Source organism: Tamandua tetradactyla, chromosome 6 (genome assembly GCF_023851605.1).
Source record: "Tamandua tetradactyla isolate mTamTet1 chromosome 6, mTamTet1.pri, whole genome shotgun sequence".
In the NCBI taxonomy this organism is placed as follows: domain Eukaryota; kingdom Metazoa; phylum Chordata; class Mammalia; order Pilosa; family Myrmecophagidae; genus Tamandua; species Tamandua tetradactyla.
In genome coordinates, this window is record NC_135332.1 from 118,966,018 (window position 1) to 118,985,964 (window position 19,947).

Here is a 19,947-nt window from a genome sequence, read left to right on the forward strand (position 1 = left end):
ACCTTTGTGAATTTAAAATTAGAAATTTTCTGACTACAGATTACAAGGATAGCAGGGAAACGGGCCAACTCATTTCACTATCTATTCCAGGGCTGGGGTTTGAATTCTTGTCAAGTAGCATAGATAAATTAATTGAGGGAACCCTGTACATCAACTCCATGAAAGTATACAACATCATTAGAAAGAAACAAAACAAAACAAAACAAAAAAATCCTGGTCCCGTGGGAAGTGAATACCACACGTTTGAAGGGTGAAGCAGGGCTCTCAACCGTCCGGCAATCTTTAGCCACAAAGGAAAGCCTGCCGGGATGATGAGCCTTTCTCTGAAGTTCCCTTCCCCAATTGGCCATTATCAAGGTTTAACGGAGGCAAAGGAACGTCTCAATTCTAGATAACTAGGTCCTGGAAACAAAAGCGGTTCCCTGGAAAAAACAAAGGAAGCCTTTCTCGCCCATACCACCCTCTAATTCCACCTCTGTGTTTCTAAGACCGAAGGCATTAACCCACTTCCACTCTCATCCCATGCTCTCTGGGGCAGCTCCTTTCTGCAAAGGTTGTTAGAGTCATTTTAGCGTCTCCTCAGGAAGGAGCCAGGATCTTTGAAAGCAGTGGACGGGGAGTGAGGGACCCTCCTTGCATACACCTCCCACAGGGTCCAGGCCTTCCACGCCCCCATCTCTGCAACCCAAAGCACGCCCACAAAGGCCCCGCGTCCTGGCAGGGCTGGGCCCCGGGAGCAGGAGGGCCGGCTGCTCGCAGCTCCACCGCGGGGGATCCGGCCAGAGGTGGGGGTCGGCGAGGCGGGGGTGCGCACACGTCACGCACGCGCGCGGGGACCGCAATAAATGCCGGTTCGCGCGAGGCGCCGCGGGAGCGTTTTCCTGCACCCAGCTGCGCCCAGCAGAAGCCGAGGTCGCCGCGGGTCTCTCCGCTCCGAGCACCGCCGGACTCCCTGCCCCTGGCTCGGGCTGATAATGCTTAGAGACGCTCCGGCGCCCACCCGGGCAAGCTAACTAGGCAGCTAGCCTTCCGCTCCAACTCCAGGGGCTAACTTTGGAGCGCTTTGCCTGCCGCATCCGTCTTGTCTGAAAGGAGCCGCGGAGACAGAGGCTAGTCCCCCTGCAGTCAGCGCCCTCTTCGCCCGAGGACGCGCGTCGCCCGGGTCCTTCCCGAGCCCGGCTCCCCTGGTTGCAGGGGTGTGAGGCGGCTGCGCGAGGCAGGCCGTCTCTTTCCGCCCGGCGCTCACAGCGAACTTCACCCTGGAGAGGTAAGAGCGTTTCTGAAACCCATCGCCGAGTGGTAAAGCTCCCACCTTTCATCGGCCTTTTCCTTTTTAAACCCTATTTTCAAAAAAAAAAAAAAAGCCAGCTGGGAGAGACTCATCTGGCACAAAGGGTGGTGGGCTACTTGGAAAGCAGCGGCGATGGAAATTTGCGGGAGCTTGTAGTCGCAAGCTTTCCATGTGGGTTAAGTGAACAGGGTGCCCCTGCGGTGGATGGGAGAGGGAAAGCTCTGAAGTTGCTGGTGAACTGCTGGCTTTCTCGGGTGCGGACCACAGGTAGAAACAAATTTGCCATGAAATGAGTTCTTGAGCTGCTCTTGGGTGAGAGCAGAGAGAGGTCACTAGAAATCCGAACTATTCATTCGCGTTAGTTTACTGGGCCCTCCAGATGTGCCTAAGGACCTATGTATGAATAGCTTTTTTTTTTTTTTCGCAATTGCATGGGCACGCACCGGGAATCGAACCCGGGTCTCCGGCGTGGCAGGGGAGCGCTCTGCCTGCCCTGAATAGCATTTTGTACTTGAAAATGTTCATCTTCACTTTCAGAATGTCGTGGTTCCCGCCAACTAGAGATGGGACACTGGAATGAAAGGATACCTTAAAACAATAGAAACATGAGCCTCTACATTGTTATAAAGCACTTTAGGTAGATAACGCCCTTTGCAGGCTGTGTATAGTATATAGCCATTTAAGCCCTTGTAATTCCGAAATTATTTTCAGGCTTTGACTCTTCTGGGCTGCTTCTGCCATTTATTTTAGCCTCATGTATACTATCTTGCAAAAATATAAGTGAGCCATTTTGTGGAAAGGATGCATTGTGAAAAACCCTCAGGAAGAAACAGTGGGTTTGGAGATGAGTTGATTCAAAAATTTGCTGGTTTCAAAGAGGCAACAGATCACGTGTGCACACTCCCTTTCTATGTATTGTTTGACTTTTGTTATTAGAAAAGTAATATCTGCTGGTATTTTCATCTTAATCACATTGCATGTCTTTGTAGCCAAAAGGAGTGGAAGAACCTGACTTGGAGATTATCCTGGGGAAATCCTGAGGTGGTTCATTATGAAGTGTACTGTGCCAGAGTGGCTCAGAATAACCACTGTGCTGTTCATGGCCAGAGCAATCCCAGCCATGGTGGTTCCTAATGCCACTTCCCTGGAAAAACTTTTGGAGAAGTACATGGATGAGGATGGTGAGTGGTGGACAGCCAAGCAAAGAGGGAAAAGGGCCATCACCGACAATGACATGCAGAGTATCTTGGACCTTCATAATAAATTACGAAGTCAGGTGTATCCAACAGCTTCTAATATGGAGTACATGGTAAGGCCATTTTTCAAGTGGAATGGTACAAAGAATATTTACTGATTCCTTCAACCACCACAGTTAAATGCCCTCAATGCGCCTCTTTAATCTTTAACTGTTTGTCTTTAATGAAAGGATTTGTTAGTGTTCCTCTCATTTTTAGGAGCTCCTTGAATTTCAGAGTAGAATTAGATATGTGTAGGTGCAGTTTTCCTGGTAAGTGCCCTAAATTCTGATCCTACTGGAAAGTTGCTGTACTGGAAATGGTGAACATCTGATGCATTTGATTTTAAGTGACTCGGTGGGACAATTACTTCCTAATTCCTAACAGATAGAACCTTGCCATAAGTGGTGGGTCTGCAAAATTTGAGGACTAATGATTTGAGGAAGCTTTTTGGGTTACTGATATCTATGTTTCTGAGACCTTTGTTTCTTACAAATATGTAATTGATATATAGTAAAGAGTACATTTTTGTGGTTGCTTACTGTTAAGAAATGCTTCAGCAATGACTTTTTAAGTGAATTTATTATTTGGGACCTTCAAAGTAGGAAAATAAGCCTGGGCAAAGGATCTCAAATAAAAATATGTAGTTCCTCTTTATAATAGCTTTGCATTTATTCTTAGTGTACATTAGCAAGTTTGGGAAACAATTTGACTTCTTTAAGATCATTAGCATATAATCCACCAATATACTAATTAATATTCTTGAAATTTAGAAAAATTTTCAAGAATCCATTATATTACTTGCATGAATTAGGAATGCCCTTGGAATAATAGTCATTGGTGAAAGCAAATCTTATTTAATGAACATTGGAAAAACATTTCTTCTTTGCATACATTGCATGGTGTGGTTAATTTTAATGTATTCTTGCTTTTCTTTTTTTTTTGGCATTTATTGTGGTGGGTAATCTCCATTTGGGGGTAACCATCATGAAGCTTAGAAGTTTTAGAGTTGATATTACCCATTACAAAATATGGCATTGTATTATTATAACTTTTCCCAGAAAATTTTTTTTCTTAAAGAAGGTAGAAAGAAGTCAAGAGATCTCATCAGTGTCCAAGTGTTGGGCCCCAGCAATCAGATTGTCTGGGTTTAAATCCTGGTAGAGACCAGGCTCTAACCGTCTGACTTTGGGCTATTTACTAATTTCTGTCTACTTCACTTTCTTCATCTCTGACATGTGCCCTTACCTCAAAGGGTTGCTGTGAGGACTAAATGAGATGACCTATGTAAAGTTTTAGCTCATTTACAGGCACTCTTTAAGGTCTCAGTAAATGTTATTATGGCATATAATTAATTTTGTCTCCTCATATTGTTTAAGTGGAATATCTAAGGAAGTCGGTAGCCCTTTGAAAATTCTGTGTGGTGTATATCACATCTGCAATGGCTGACGTTTCTGCTTTGTGTGTATTTTAGAGAGTCATTTTCTAAAGTGCAAAATTCTATAAGCTTCTCCTTTGTGAGCCTCAAACAGAAAGAGCCAATTATGAAATCTTTCCAGCTGGTGCTCTGTATGCTTATTCCATGCGTATAAGTATTCAGTTGCTTTTAATTTAAAATGAGGAATAACTTGGGAGTTCAAATCCACAAAAAAGAAATCTGAGAATATGTGTGTGTTTTAAGTAATATGGAAATAATGAAAACAGTTCTGTTATTCATTTTCATGTCTGACTTCCAAAGAAAATAACTGCCTATTGTATGATGTCTGGTCTGGGGTGTTTATATGAGTTACATTTTAGTTTCACTGGTTTCATTCTATCCTTGAAATGTAGATGCAGAAACCAGCCAGGGTTTATGTTGTGTTGCCCTTAGAGACTATGAGCACTGAAACTATGTCTTGGACGTTAACTGGACTGCAGAGGAGTTCACTGCCTGACTGTAGTACTGGAATATGTTTTCTAGAATACACAATGAAGGGAATGTCTGAAAGAATGGTAGTTCTATTTTATTTGAAATACTGTTCATTTATTTATTATACAATTATAAGTACAGATATTGATCAACCTTGTAAAAGCACAATTTATTCAAATAGTTATTCAAAGTACATTTATTCTGAGAAAACAAAGTTTAAAACTGGGTAAAAGCTGTTTCCTATAAATTCTGCAATGCCTTGTGATAAATGCTGCTACTTTTGACCACTTATACTCTATATATCATAATGTTAAAAGTTTGCATAACTGACTACCTTATTTTACGTTTGGTGCTCATTTTAGTCTACTCTTTGCCCTTGAACATATGGCAACCAAGCCACATCTGCATTTATTACTATTACATCCCTACCCTTACTCTTTCTTCATCTAAGGAATAGGGTTAAAAATCAATTCTAGAAAGCCATGTCTTCCCTTAAAGATCGTATAGGCTGATGGAAGGGAAAGAGCAGCCACATCTGAAAATTTTCAGGTAATCAAGGATTCATAATTCTTTGCTCATGTCTATAAATAATGCCAGGGAGCACAAAATAATAGAATATTTCTAATTGTGAAAATTAATCAATGGGAGTTCTTAGAGAAGATGAAATATAAGTTGTTTCTGAAAGGCTCAGAACCATGAACTGTAGAAAAGAGTGCAGAGGGGCATTCAGTTAGAGGAAGTGGGACAGATAAATGCTGGGCTGCAGGACTTGATTGGCAAGCTGGTTGTTGAGAGCTAGAAGCAAATTAGGTTGATAAAAACACAAAACCTGTGGCAGAGTTAGTAAGGGGAGAAAAGTGTTATTACTTATGGGAAATCAGTAATTCTAAGGAGAGAGATTGCATTTTTTTTTTTAACATGGGCAGGCACCGGGAATCGAACCTGGATCCTCGGGCTTGGCAGGCAAGCATTCTTACCTGCTGAGCCACCGTGGCCTGGAGATTGCATTTTGATTTAGGGTAAATTGAGAAGCTGGATCACGTAGACTGTCAAATGAAGCTGTTGTTGAAGGAGCAATGGATTTTAGAGGAAAAAATATTGGCTTTGGTCTTAGAAAGCAGCAAGTTCACATTTTATCTCTGCTGCTGTCAGGATATGAACTCTGATGGTCAGCAACGCTTCTGGGCTTTGGTCTTATTGGCAAAATTGGTGTAGTACATAAACCTCACAGATTGTAATTGGACGAGACTGGTAGAAACACTCACTTTAATTTTAAGCCTTTCCTTCCAAGGATTTTAAGAACCTGTCACTTGGTTCTTTTATGTTTCTGGTATTTCATAACCATGTCCTTGTTTCTGTTTGTTCCTTAAATTTTTTTCCCCATCTTTTTACTTTGGGGACTTTTCCCTTACTTTGGGACCTTATTTGCTCTTTCGACTTCGATATCATCCATAGAGTGATAGCTCCAAAGTCTGTGTCTCCTTCCAATAACATTCTCTGTAGAGCTTCATTTTCATATTTCCTACTGCCCATTTTCATCTCCCATGTAATATTTCTCCAGTCAGTTCATGCTTAAAATGTCTGAAAAGAAAGCTAATTGACTTACCTTTTCCTCCACCCTCATCTGCTTCTTCCCACGTTCTTTATCAGTTAATGCATCAATGTCCTCTCTAAGCTAGAAAAAAAAATTCTTAAGTCCTTCCCTCTATCCATTTATGTATTAACATACACATACAAACACAAATTTGCCAAATTCTGCAGGTTCCATTTCAGAATGTCTTTTGAATCCATCTCCTGCATTTCATCCTTACTTTCAGGGCTCATTATTTCACACCTATATTTGTACAACAGCCTGCCACCCAGGAACTGGACCAATCTGTTCTTTATTTCTGCTTTTGTCCACCCTCTTTGCTGTTACTAAAGTTGCTCCCCGCCCCCCCCAAACAAATCTGCAGTGGTTACTCAACTGTACAAAACATCTGTTGACTTCCTGCTGCTAATGACTTAAAGCTCACCCTGATGAGCTTATAAATGATGGCACATCTAGTGCCCATCTGCCCCTGGTCTCTTAACTCCCTTGTGCATATTTGAAACTCTGTTTACAGTGAATTCGTGTTGTTCTTAAAATATTGTGGCATCTCCTTGTGTCTGTGTGCCTCTTTGCTCAGTCACTTTCCTCTGTACCTGGAATATCTCTGCTTCCTATCTCCTGACAGACTCTTACTCATCTCTCAAGATGAAGCTCAAACATTGTCGTCTCTATAAAGGTGTCTTTCATGTACCCATTCCCTGCCCCACTCCTGTGCTTCTAAAGTGTTTTATTTGAGCCTATTTGTAGTATTAAATTTAGTTACAATTAAGTATTTACATGTCTATTTTCCACCCTAAGACTGCTTTCCTGGAAGGGTAAGAATCATACTTTATTAGTCTTTATGTCCTAGTGCCTGGGACATAGAAAAGGTGCTCAATAGATATTTGTTGGTTGAATATTATTAAATGCTCAATAAATATGTGCTGAATGAGGGGATGGCTGGATGAAGAGATAAGATTGTATGAAATAAATACAGAAGACCAGTAAGAAAGAGGAATAAAAATAATAGGTGTTGCGGGAGGTAGCATATCACCAATACAAGGGATTTTGGCATGGAAAATTAGAAACACTCGAACGGAAGAAATAAATACTTCAAGTAGTTCAGGATAGTTTTTCTATCTTTTGAATATATTCATGGGATGCTAAAAATTATCCTGTAATATAGAGTTGCTGATCTAATAGGAAAGATATTCAATTGTTCTGGAGTTTAAACAGTAAGAAGAATAAATATGTAAAATGGCTTATTTGATTTTCTTTTAATAATCTTGTTTAGTTACAAAAAAACTATGCTTTGTTAAGTATCTTGGTCTACAGAATTTTAAATTTTATAAAATCCTAAATTTGGAAAGATACTAATTTTTTTTAAGAAATTGAAACTTAAAAATTAATATATTTTTGTTTTTGGAAATTGCACTGTAGATGGCAATTCCTACAGGAAAAATGGGGCATTACAGATCAGTTCTGCTGAACTTAATAATTTACCCTGGAGTTCTGGAACATTAAAGCGTCCTCCTTAAATGTAAGGAATATATCTAGGACATTGGAAAGTCGGGAGAAGAGAAGTAATCTCAATAGGAGAACGAAACATCTAGAGCCAGAAAAATGCCATACCACTTTGAAATTATTTCTATTCATTCCTTCATTCAACAGAGCTTGGGATTTACTATATGCCAGGAACTGCCAGGGCCCAGCCATAAACACAACCACCATTCTTCCTTGCATGGAGTTGGAGCGAATGTCCTGAACCTCTAGATTCTGCAAGGGGCTCACGTGGCTGGAGCAGAGTGAGTGTGGGGTATGGCTGTAGGAAATGAGGTCATAGGTTTAATTGGTGGAGTGGGCTGAAGATACAGGGCACTGTCAAGACTCTCACTTTTGGGTTAGTTATGTGAAGGCATTTGAGACATTTGAACAGAGCATGATCTTACTTGCATTTAATCAGGAGCACTCTGGTTTTGTTGAAAATATACTTTAGGTTGTAGGAGATGGGGCAAGGGTGGAAGCAGGGAGCCAAGCCTCCTACAATAATCTGAACAACTACTGTTGGCAGTTAGGACTGGAATGATAATAGGGAAGGTGGTGAGAAGTGGCAGAAGTGTGAATATATACCAAAATCCCTTTGTAACCATAACATGAATCTTGAAAAACTCAAGGAAGCCTTGTTGCAAGGTTAATGAAATTGTCTTGGCCAGCCAGGCAGTCAGCAGGCTGGAATTTTCTGCATTTGCTGCAAGATTTAAATCCATTCAGCCATTGGCTGCAGTTTTGTGACTAAAGGCATAGTTATCCATGCTTGTTTAAATATTAATGGGGAAGATTCTGGGTCCTTTAATTCACAAGGACTTCCAGAATGCTTGCAGAGATTCCAGAGATCATCTGGAATGCTTGGCACTCATTAGAGGGTGTGGGAACCCAATCTCTATTCCTGCTCTTTTTCCTCCTGTTCTGCCCTCCCTTCCCAAGCCCATTTTACTCCCTCACTTCCTCCATAACCAACAGAAGGTAAGAATTTTAGCATGAAGAACATGAAAGGACACTGGTCCAGTTCCTGTCCAGTGATCACCAGATGCACTGTTATGGGGCATATCATTGTGATTTCATTTCATTTTGGAAGTATCATTACATTTTGACCATGGATTGTGGCTCCAAGATTTTTGCCTGAGATACTGCAGATATTGAAGTTATTTCCTAAGATGTGAAAGAATGTGGGTAGATCACCTTTTGATAGGAAAAGCTAGAGCTTAATTTTGGACATATTTATTTGAGATGTAGTTTAGATATCCAAAAGGAATTTTTCAGTGATGCAGTTAGACATATAACAATTAGATACACGAGGTCCAAACTGGGATATAATATTTGACTAATCAGCATTTAAATGGTATTTAAAGCCATGAAGAAATATGAAATCACCAAGGGAATATGAATAAATAGAGAAAAGATGTTCAACGAGTGAGCCCTTGAAGTACTTTAAAGTGTAGAGAAGGAGAAGGTGTGGAGGGATCAGCAAAGAGAATTGGGAAACCAAGTGAAGAAAGTTTTTCAAGGCAAAAGAATAAGAACCGTCAAATGCTTATAAAGGTCAAGTAAAATAAGGACTGAGAGGAAACCACTGAATTTAACAACATGGAGGCCACTGGTGATCTGATTAAACAGTTTTAGTGTAGTCACGGTGGTAAAAGCCTGATTGGAGTGGCTCCAGAGAGAATGGAATGGGAGAAATTAGCATCCTTATTCATTCATTTCTTCATCAAACATATATCATCGACTGTGTGCCGGGTAGTATCTGCAGTCTTCACTATTTTCTAACCAAATATTTTCAACTAGCCTAAGTGGTTAGTGCTGTTGGAGGAAAAGACAATAGATTGATGTCCCAGAAGCCAGGAGAAGATGATTCAACAAGGGAGAAGTCAACTCTTTTCAATACTGCTGAGCTGCTAAGATGAAGGAAAGTCAAGCTGACTTTTCTAACATGCAGGTCATTGGTGACCTTGATAAGAGTAATTTTTGTAGATAGTATGCATAGAGCAACTTCTGGAAATGAGGAAACTATGTTTGAAGATGTTCAATTTTTTACAATATTCACACATTAGATAACAGAAGAATTACAGATAAAATAATGTGTTTGTGGTTCAAATTTCAAACCGAATGGGGTAAATACTGTTGGTTGAATAAGAACTCTAAAAATTAAATTATGGAACTCTCACTCCAAAAATATGAATTTGATTACTGGGTCATAAAACTGGCCAAGTATAAGAACCTGAAACTATAATCTGGTGAACTTTACTACTACTACTATTATATTATCATTGTCACTAATTTTTTTTGCTTGCTAATAGAATCAGTAATAAAGTCAACTAGTAACAAAATATTGCAGAAAAGACCACAGTTTTCTATATTGCAGTTCATTAATCTTATGGACAAAATATGAATATGGACGCAATCAATCCATATAGATGGTAATATATTCTCTATATTTTAAGTTTTTAATTGAAAGATATATTTTGAAAAAATCAGCAGAAAATTAAGGATCGCAAGTGTTTTTCATGCAAGACCTGCTAGGTGTGACTTTCAGAGTAGAAATAGGAGGGGTGCTTTATTTAGTCTGGGCCCTTTCAAATTTTGATGCGCACATGAATCCCATGGGGGTTTTGTTAAAATACGATTCTGACTCAGAAGGTCCAGGGTAGACCCCCGAGTTGTGCATTCCTAAAAAGCTCCCTGGTGAGGTGGCAGCTGCTATTCTGGGACCTCCACTTTGAACAGAAGGCTTTAGGCTCCCTGTGGGAAACAAGATCTAAAGTGAGACATGAAAAGTTGACCCTAGAATTCAGATTCTTTCTTTTTCCCCTCCTCAGCTATTACACTCACTGTTCCTTTTTCTGTAAGGAAGTAACTATAACACTGATAACTGAAAACAGAAGCTCCTTTTTAAAGAGGGATTTAGAAACCAAAAGATATAAAAGATTGAGCAATAAGATTCTCCACTCTTGTTTAAATCTGTCTAACTTGGTGGAGGGGTAGTGTGGAAAATGAAATCCCAAAACGCAAGTGCAGTCAATGACAGGATAAACTTTAAAGATCAAATGAGTGAGAATGGAGGAAGTAGTATTTCAAAGTGGGCAAGTATGAAGAGGGGAATGGTTGGGGAACAACTGAATAGGATGATGAGCTATTAAATAAGGTACAGGAATGAACAGAAAAGTTATTATTTATAGACTCTCCCTTGTGTGTTATTATAATTCAAACAATAGAAAGTGATCACCAAAACAATGGATATCCATAGTAAAAGTGCTGGCAGTAAAACATAAATCTCTGTCTTATACTTGTGCATGGCATGGCAAACCCATTTCTGATATGCTGAATAAATGACTGATAAACTATACCAAGATCAGATATTGTACAGAGAAGGGAAATCAAAATGATAAAAAAAAAAAAAAAACTATTGGGGGAGGGGTGGCTTTTAATGAAGATGGAATAAGAACAACAAAACTCCTGTTTGGAAATAAAAGGCTGAGAGATTTCCTAAATCAAGAGTGGTATGAATAACATGAGTACAAACTGCACAAATAAAGTGCAGTGCTATTTCACTTGGACATGCATGCCAGTATCCATATGCCTTGAGTTTTCTGAATGAATCTTGCCAAACCTGCTCTCCTCTGCAGATGCTGGAATGCCCTATGACCTCCTTGTTTTCTCTCTAATGAATTTCTGCTCTTCCTTCAAGAATCACCTGAAGCATTACTTCTTTTTCTCCCATACTGAATTAGATGTCCCCCTCCTCCTCCTCCTTTTCCTCCTCCTTCTCCTCCTCCTTCTCCTCCTCCTAGTCCCAAGTCTCTGCCTCTGTTAATTTATGCTTGTCTGTCTCTTACTCTCTTGTCTTAAATTAAATTCCTTCAGGGACAGGGATTGTGTTTTAGTACATCCCCCAGCTGAGTGGCTTACAAATGCCGTAAATTCAATTCATGCTAGTTGAAAGGAAAAGAAAATTGAATAAATGAATGAAAAATTGAGAAGACTAGATTTTCAACAAATTCAACATGGGCAGAATGAAAAAAGGACCTCATTAATTCTATTTTGACAAGAAAATGTTATTATTCAGGAAATTGCAAGAGCGTTCTTTTCAGTGAAGCATTTTGCTTAGGTTTTACTTAATTCTGTGTTTTTAAGTACAGCAACTTTTAGGTTAGGGTAAAATCATTCTTTAATGAGCGTGGCAGGTGGATAAATTAGTATTTATAAATTAGTATTTATCCACCTGTAATTGTCATTACAGTGACTTTCATGAGTTGTGCTGGGTTGCTGACATCCTCTCATGGAGGGGGACTGGCCAGATGCTCTTGGAAGGTGGGTTGGCATCTTGCAGGAAATACAAGGTCAGAATACTAATGCTCTTGTTGCAGAACTATTTTCAATATGTAACTCACCACATGGTAAGAAGTACATGTTCATTTATTATAAACTCAATATAAATCCTAAAGAATTCAGAAGAGGTTATAGACATGGAGTGCCTGAATGACTGAATGGAACCTTTTCAGACAGGTTCTGATATGAAAATCTGGGCACGGTTGCCTAGAAGGGAGGATGTGGGAGTCGGTGTTGAAATGTTTAAGGATTTATTTTCCCAATGATGCGGAGGGTCTTGTTCTATCAAGTGTGAATCAGCATAGACTTCGGCAGCACTAGCAGGATGGCTGTAGAGTAAGAAGCTATTCATACACTCACCTTTCATTTTGCTTCTCCACATACTAATAAAGAAGCATTTCATTTGAGGCAACTCAGGTAGTATTAATTTGACTTTTATAGGGGAAACAGTTATGACTGTGTTCCATAATTTTGTGTTTACCCATTTTTTCTGTATATTGGTGTCACGTGAACCTCAAGAGTGATTGGAGGCTCCATTGGATATGTCATGGAAAATTGAACACTAAAAAGGTCTTAAGTTAGAGAGTTAATTGTCAATAGATTCAAAGCAAAGCTAGGAATAACTTACCCTAAACTTTGCTTTTAACTTAATGCTGTATTAAATTTGGAGTCTAAGAAGATTACTGTTATTGAAACTTTAGGTGGCCGTGATTATCTTGTTTTGCAATCACTCGAAATCTTGGGTTTTAATTTCTTCCTTCATCACATAAGTATCAGCAATGTTCCAAATGCCCAAAAGAAAAAAAAAAGAGTCTGTTAATCACAAAAATTAAACAGATTTGTAGAGGAACTGGGGAAGAAGGAAACATTTATTAAGATTAATATGTGCCAGGTAATGTTAGGCAATTTGCTAATACAAATCTGTGAGTTAGAGCTTTTTATTAGAGTCTCAGCAGGGAACAAATGCTACAATTACAGGAGTTTAATGATGGGTCTCTCTGCAGGGTTGTAGTAGACAGCATAAAAATGAGCAACAGGGGATGGTGGGGAACCCAAGCTCGGGTATCTGAGTCTGTGAGGGCTGGACCTGGAAGTAGCTGTATGAAAGGGCTCAGTCAACATGAAGGTGTGGCAGAGAGAACCCAGCAGGGATGAATGAGCGGGCAGTACATACTTAAATTCAGTTCCAACCCTCTCACTTCTCTCCATGTCTTCCATTGGTCAAATCAAACTGGAAGCCAGAGGGAAAGAGAGCCTGAGGTAACAGTATGTAGAGTTCAACCTTCTGGATATAGAACACAATAGCAAGGGGCCAAGAATGGTCGAATGTTTAGCACAACATTCTTTTCTCGGATTTTCAAATAAGGACTTTCAAAGACCGTATTTTCTTTATCATCATCTTAGTAATACTTAAATTGTTGAGGACAAGGCTGAAGGCATATTCTTGAGAAATACCTGAAAAATCTGATCAAGAATGTTTTGGTTATTAAACTAGCTTTGAGCTTCCTAGCAGCCAAAGAAAACAAACCAAATGGTTTACATAGTTCTTTCTGATTTATCATTCCTGAAACAGGAATTATTAGTGAAAACTTAGAGCCAAATTCTTAATATAGGAACAATGAGCAACATACTATAGAATTTTTATGCAAATATATGCATTTGGATGTTTTTTATATTGGTCTTTGGCTTAAATTGAAGTTATGTTAATAAATTGTAGATTTCAGTTTCTATGTATCCATAAACTTTTCCTTTTACTAATTTGTGCTTTTTTATTTTTGGAAACTAGAAAGCCATTTCCAGGTAAAAATAATGAAAGTCATTAATCTTTTATTTACTTTACAAAATCTGTTGCCATGATTTGATATTTAAATATAAAATAGAAACAAATGCTTTAGTAGATACTATTGAATGCTTTATTATGAGGATTTACCTTTCCATTGTGGATTTTTCTAGGCTTGCTTTTTAGATAACTCCTACATCCATCTAACTGTACCGTCCTATAATTAAAATAGCAGATGTTTATCCTTATAAAATGGCCCAATATCCATAATCAACACTTGTGAAAAGGATGAGATAGTGCTTTTTCAGTTACTAAAGGATTTCTTTAAATGTTGAGGATTAAAATTATGATCTACTCTTAAGTGAAAATAAAAATAATGAAGACATCATAGCCTTGAATTTATGACTAAGTCACTGAAAAGCTGTGACATTTATAAAAGAATCCAAGTCCAGCTTTTCAAGGGTTTATCTTTTGTTTAGCAAAGGTACTTGTTGAACACCCACCTGAGTTGATATCATGTGTGCATGTTTGAGGCAGGGAACACAGACCCCTGAGTTGTCAGCTCCCAGGCCAGCTGTGAGACCAGAAACCAATTAATCGATGAGTACATTGGTGACCTATTATACAGTGCGTTTTTCATGAAGTGCCATGAAAAACACAAAAATATGAGATGCAGTCTTTTAAAAATCTAGATTCAGAATTAAGACCCAAAGCAATGGGCACACACCTAGAATATAACCTAAGTGGTAAATTACCAAGAAGGGTGAGATACTTGGAGTGCTGTACTTGGATGACTTCTGAGAGGAGAGAGAGAATGCAAACTGGACTTCGGTGAAAGGATAAAGTTTGGGGAGAAGAGGAGGGGCAGAACAGTCCTGGGGAGGGAAATATCTACTAGATTCTAATAAATATAAGACAGGTGCAAGATTCTTGCTACTCAAAATGTGGTTACGGGAGGTAGGGGGGCGGGAAGGGAGTAGGAGACACAACAAACATGGTGGCGACTGAGACGGTGACGCAGACGGTCGTGGTGGCACCAACAGGGGCGTTGGACAAGGCAATGAGGCTACTCGGTGTGGCTGTCAGGAGACTTCTGTATGACTCTTCAATTTAGGTGAAATTCCCTCCATGGCTTTTTGGAGTCCCATGGTGTGTCTTCACAGTAAATTTCGATTACTCTACATTTCGTCCATGTTGGAGTGGCAAGAAAAAGGAGGAACTGATTTGGGTGAAAAGCTTTTTTTCTAAATATAATAAACTGTGAGCTTTTTTTTTTTTTAAAAAAAAAAATGAAGATGGGTGAAAAGAAACCAGAGCCTTTAGACTTAGTGAAAGATTTTCAGGAATACCTGACTCAGCAGACCCATCATGTGAACATGATTTCTGAATCATTTAGTGGGGACAGAGAAGCAGAGGGTCTTCAGGGAGCTGGAGCAGAAAGTGATCAAAATGGACTCGATCACCCATCTGTTGAAGTTTCCTTGGATGAAAACTCAGAAATATTAGCAGACGGGTTTGAACGGGCCTTTGATGGAAAGCTCAGATGTCGGTAGTGTAGCTATGCCAGCAAAGGGATAGCCCGATTTATCAAACATATCAGAATCCACACAAGTGAGACACCTCATAGATGTCACTTATGCCCATTTGCATCTGCTTGTGAGCATCATCTGCAAGCCCATATGTGTTCCCATACTGAAGAAAAAACATACAAATGTGAATTATGTTCCTTCCGCTGTAGTGATCAAAGTAACCTCCCCCATCATCGAAGACACAAGCATAAAATGGTACCAATTAAAGGTCCTAGGTCTTCCTTAAGCAGTAAGAAAATGTGTGTGGGGGGGGCGGGGGGGGTTACAGAAAAAAAAGAACAATCTCAGGTATAGCAGACAAGCACTAATCAACTTGAGTCCGTTTTCCATGGTGGTTCAGAAAACAGACTACCTTTAATGATTTTACCCATGAAATCCCACATAGTCAGATGGACTCCTTTGAAAGTATGACAAAAACCACAGCAGCTGGTGGCCTACCAAGGGACCCCCAAGAACTCATGATTGGCAACCCTTTAAATCAGCTCCTGACTTTAGCCGGACAGTTGTCCAGTTTGCCACCTGAAAACCAAAACCCTGCATCCCCTGATGTAGTTCTCTGCCCTGATGAAAAGCCCTTCATAATTCAGCAGCCCTCAGTCCAAGCAGTACTTTCTACTGTGTCAGCAAATATTCCTCAGAGCTCCTCTCCCACAAGCCCCGAACCTTGGCCATCCCATAGTCAAAGAAACTTTAGTCCAGTGGCAGATCCGAGCAGCGAACCAAGTGCCCACACAGACACCCCTAGCTTAGGAAATACCAGCCAACCACTTCAGCCCCCACCCTATGGGTCCAGGACCCTCAGCTTCGGCACCACTGCCAGCACTGCAGCGTGTATTTTGCAGACAGTATTCTTTACACTGTTCATCCGGGATGTCATGGGTGTGAAAGTCCTTTTCAGTGTTATATATATGTGGATGCAAATGTAAAAACAAGTATGATTTTGCGTGTCATTTTTCAAGAGGGTAACATAACCAACACTGAAAACAATCACATTGTGCTTCGTTTTACCTTTTTGGGGTTTGTAGGTTGAGTTTGTTTGTTTTGGTCATCCCTATTAAGGTGGTTCCTAATTTAAAGTTTATACATTGTAATTTCCAGAATGTACGTTTGACTTTGGAAACAAAATATTTCCTTTTTTTCTTTTCATAAAAAAATTGGTCAGGGTTATTTATGTGTTAAAACAGTTAGGTAAATTGGTGTTAAAACAGTTAGGTAAATTTCATCTAGACATTTGAGAATTGTAGTTTGAGCATAATCTTTTAGGTGTTCATTTAAATTTCCCACTTTTATGGTCCATGAAAACTTCAAGCCTTCTTTTTATTCTTGATATGTCAGTATATTCTTTGCAGGTAGATGTTATTTCAGCCACATGTCAAAATGATATAATATTTTCTCTTACAAGATCTGTTACAATTTATTTCAGTGTTTAATAGGGGTATTGCTTTTAAACTTGTTCTTATTTAAGTTGAAGGAGTAGTTTCATTTTAACTTCATAATAATGAAGCTTTTTCAGTGCAGTGGATCTGTTTTCTTCAAGGGAAAATGTAAAACAGTTTCTTTTAATGAAGTTATAAAAATATGAAGTGAAAGTTTCAAAAAGAAATGAAACCCAAGACTTTAAGGTGAAAATGTGTTCTCTTTTTCCTTTGTAACAGAAGAAATTGGAGTTTAATATTTAAAATATCTGTTTACTCAATTGCTGGTTTCAACATATTTCAGCTTTCAATTAGATTATTTTTATTCTACTTCCAGTTCATTAAAAAAAAACCAAAACAGGTAAATAAATGAGAGCACAGGTGATGTCAGAGGATTATCTATGAAGATACCTTTTTTTTCTTTTAACTTACCTTTCACTCAACTCCTTTATTCTTACGGTATTAGCATTGGGGAAATTGATAACCCTCTGAGAACCTGTTATTAGTCCTATTCCGTTGATGACCAGAGGTTCAGTAGATGTCATCCACCTTCTTAGTCCTAGGAACTGCAAACTTTCAAAAAATATATATTTAGTATTTCCTTTTCCTGCCTTCTATCTATTTCCTGCCCCTAATTTCCAAGAAAAAGTAGGTATAGAAACACATGGAAAAATATGGTGTCAAATTTACATTTACCAAAATGAAAGAATAAGTCCAAAATGGATTTTGATTTCCTCTTCAGAATTAGCCATTTTGAATATTTTCTGTGAATTCAAATTGTAATGTCCATTTGCAATTTTACCAATCTTCATGTATAGTTTAAACTGTGGAAACGGATTGCATTGTCATTTTAGGAGGAAAGGGTAAGAAGGTGTGAAAATGGAAAAAAAAATGCATTTAAACCTGATATTTAATTTGTTTACAAAAATAAGACTTGCTGAATCTAGAGTAATTCGTTTTGAAGAGGAGGCTGTGGTTTTTATATTGTATACTAGCTAGCCTACTCTGAAAAATAGCTTGGTCAAACAATAAAATATATTACTAAAATAAAATATTTGGTTACGCTGTATGGTCCTGGCCCCATGTATTAGAAATGGAGTCTGATGGGCATCTCCTTAGACCTTCCAAACCTGAGACTACATTTAACAAGGTCCCTAGGTGGTTCCGAGGCACTTTAGAGTTTGAAAGTGTCATCTACAGAGAGGCAGGAGTGGGGTGTCAGTGTGGTAGATGTTACAGAGCCAGACCGGCAGGAGCCTTGTCAGCGAGATGAGGACAGACTCATCAGTAGAAATTGGGTAGAAATGGAAGGATCACATCGAGTTAATGGCTCGGCTGCACTATGAGGGCAGCATCTTGCATTCGCGCTATTTGTATAACATTGAAACAGTGGGTTTAATTGAAATCCTCTTGTGAGTTTATCTGGATATTAAATTTCTGTTCAAAAACTAGTATTTTAATTTTCATAGAATAAAGAGGCAGTGCCCTAAATTATTAAGTTCCTGCTTTTGAAGTTTTTAAGGTGTTTTGTTTTAAAGTTGATTTTAAGTAAAACCCTGTTGCCTGTGTCCCACCTCCGTAACTTCCAGGAGACCCTGTGGGGGCATTGCCCTGAGGTAATGTTGTGTTCTCTGAATCTGGCAGTGACTGTGTCAGTAACACAGCTGTTTCCTTTGAAATCTGAGTCTTGTGCATTTTTCCTATAACTACAAAGTCTTTTCAAAACAGGTGAAGCATAGTAGTTAACCACTTGAGGTAATTTCCTAGTTATAAGGGATGCATTCCAGCTGTTTTCCATAGCGCTTTTTATACCACCAGGTGACTCTAATGAAAACATAATGCACTCTTCCAGCACAGCTTGATTGATTGATTGGTTGATTTAATGTTGTTTATTGTAGCTCTGATAACAAACAGGAAGAAAAGAAAGTGACCTTAACGATTTAAAAGTGAGGCATTATGTTTGGAATCTGAATCTTAAGTCTCATGAACTATTGACTATATTACTTAGAATAATATATTGCCATACAGTAACAGACTATTGGAATATGTTGAAAATCAAATTATTGCTATGGAGAGGATAAAATGGGCAATTTATTCCATCAACTCTTTGAAATACAATTTCTGCTTTAATAAGGAAAACATAGCAGTGATGGTGGGGGTGTGGATTTAGTTTTAACATAAGAATAATTTACAAACTTGTTTTTCCAGAAGGGGTAGTGCACCAATTTTCTTTGAAAGGTAGTATTTTAAAAGAGAGAGAGTTATACTCTATATTCTCTCTATATCTTTGATTTTCTTCAACCACTTCTACATCAGTGAGTTGGCTGAACAATCCTGCTGCTCTTTTTAGCTGTGCAGGAATCACTATATTATTTCCAGGCAGGTTTACTTTTTTTTTTTTTTTTTTTTTTTTTAAAGGAAAGACAGAGAGAAGAAAGGAAGGAAGGAAGAAAGGGAAACATCTTTAAACATTTTCTTGTTTTATTGTATTTTGTTTTTCCGTTTTTTGTTACATGGGCTAGGGCCGGGAATCGAACCGAGGTTCTCCGGCATAGCAGGCAAGCACTTTGCCCGCTGAGCCACCGCGGCCCGCCCGACTTTTTAAAGTGCTTTGACAGTATTTAAATTTTGTCACACATGCGTAGGATATGATAATGCTTCCAGGTTGAACTAGTTTAAAATAATGGAGATAAAGAATGTCAATACTGTTCTAAATGTTTCTTATGGTAATAAAACTTTGTGGAACATTTTACAATGCTGTAAGAAGGAACAGCATACAGATGTAGTTGGAAAATACAGTTGTTTTCATTTATGCACACCTTAGGTACCCATTTTATAAAGAAATGGTAATTTTTAAATGTTTGACTCTAAAATAATCCTGGGCAAATTGTTCAGAGAGAGGAAAAAAAGATACCTCTTAGGCCATCTCGATTTTATTTAAAAACCTGAATTTTAATGGAAATGTGTAGAGATTAACCTACCTTTAAATGGGATGAGTAGGAATTATTGGTGGCCTTAAAACTCGAAATATTATATTGTGACAAATACAGTAACATGCTGTTGCCGTATAGTAAAGTTTAAGTTTCTTCAAGAATCTTTTATTACTGAATTTGACCCCAAAATCAAGGCTTGATTAAATTCTTTAAATATTTACTTTAAAAATTGTCATTAATTAATATCAGTTGTACATTTTTGAATACATTAAAAAATGTTTGTCCCTATTTTAGCCCTGTTACAGTTCATTTAATTTGCTTTTCCCCTATTTTTAATGA

General features: G+C 38.6%; 1 protein-coding gene and 1 pseudogene across 1 annotated transcript in view; both read left to right on the forward strand.

Moving 5' to 3' along the window:
* Positions 1-881: 881 nt before the first annotated feature.
* Positions 882-19,947, forward strand: part of CRISPLD1 (cysteine rich secretory protein LCCL domain containing 1) — a 44,771-nt gene continuing 25,705 nt past the window's right edge. The window contains exons 1-2 of the mRNA XM_077167030.1: positions 882-1,267; positions 2,281-2,600. Of these exons, the coding sequence (XP_077023145.1) occupies positions 2,343-2,600 (258 nt within the window). The 5' untranslated portion in view covers positions 882-1,267; positions 2,281-2,342. The remainder of the gene's footprint in view (positions 1,268-2,280; positions 2,601-19,947) is intronic.
* LOC143688752 (zinc finger protein Pegasus pseudogene) lies at positions 14,853-16,241 on the forward strand (annotated as a pseudogene).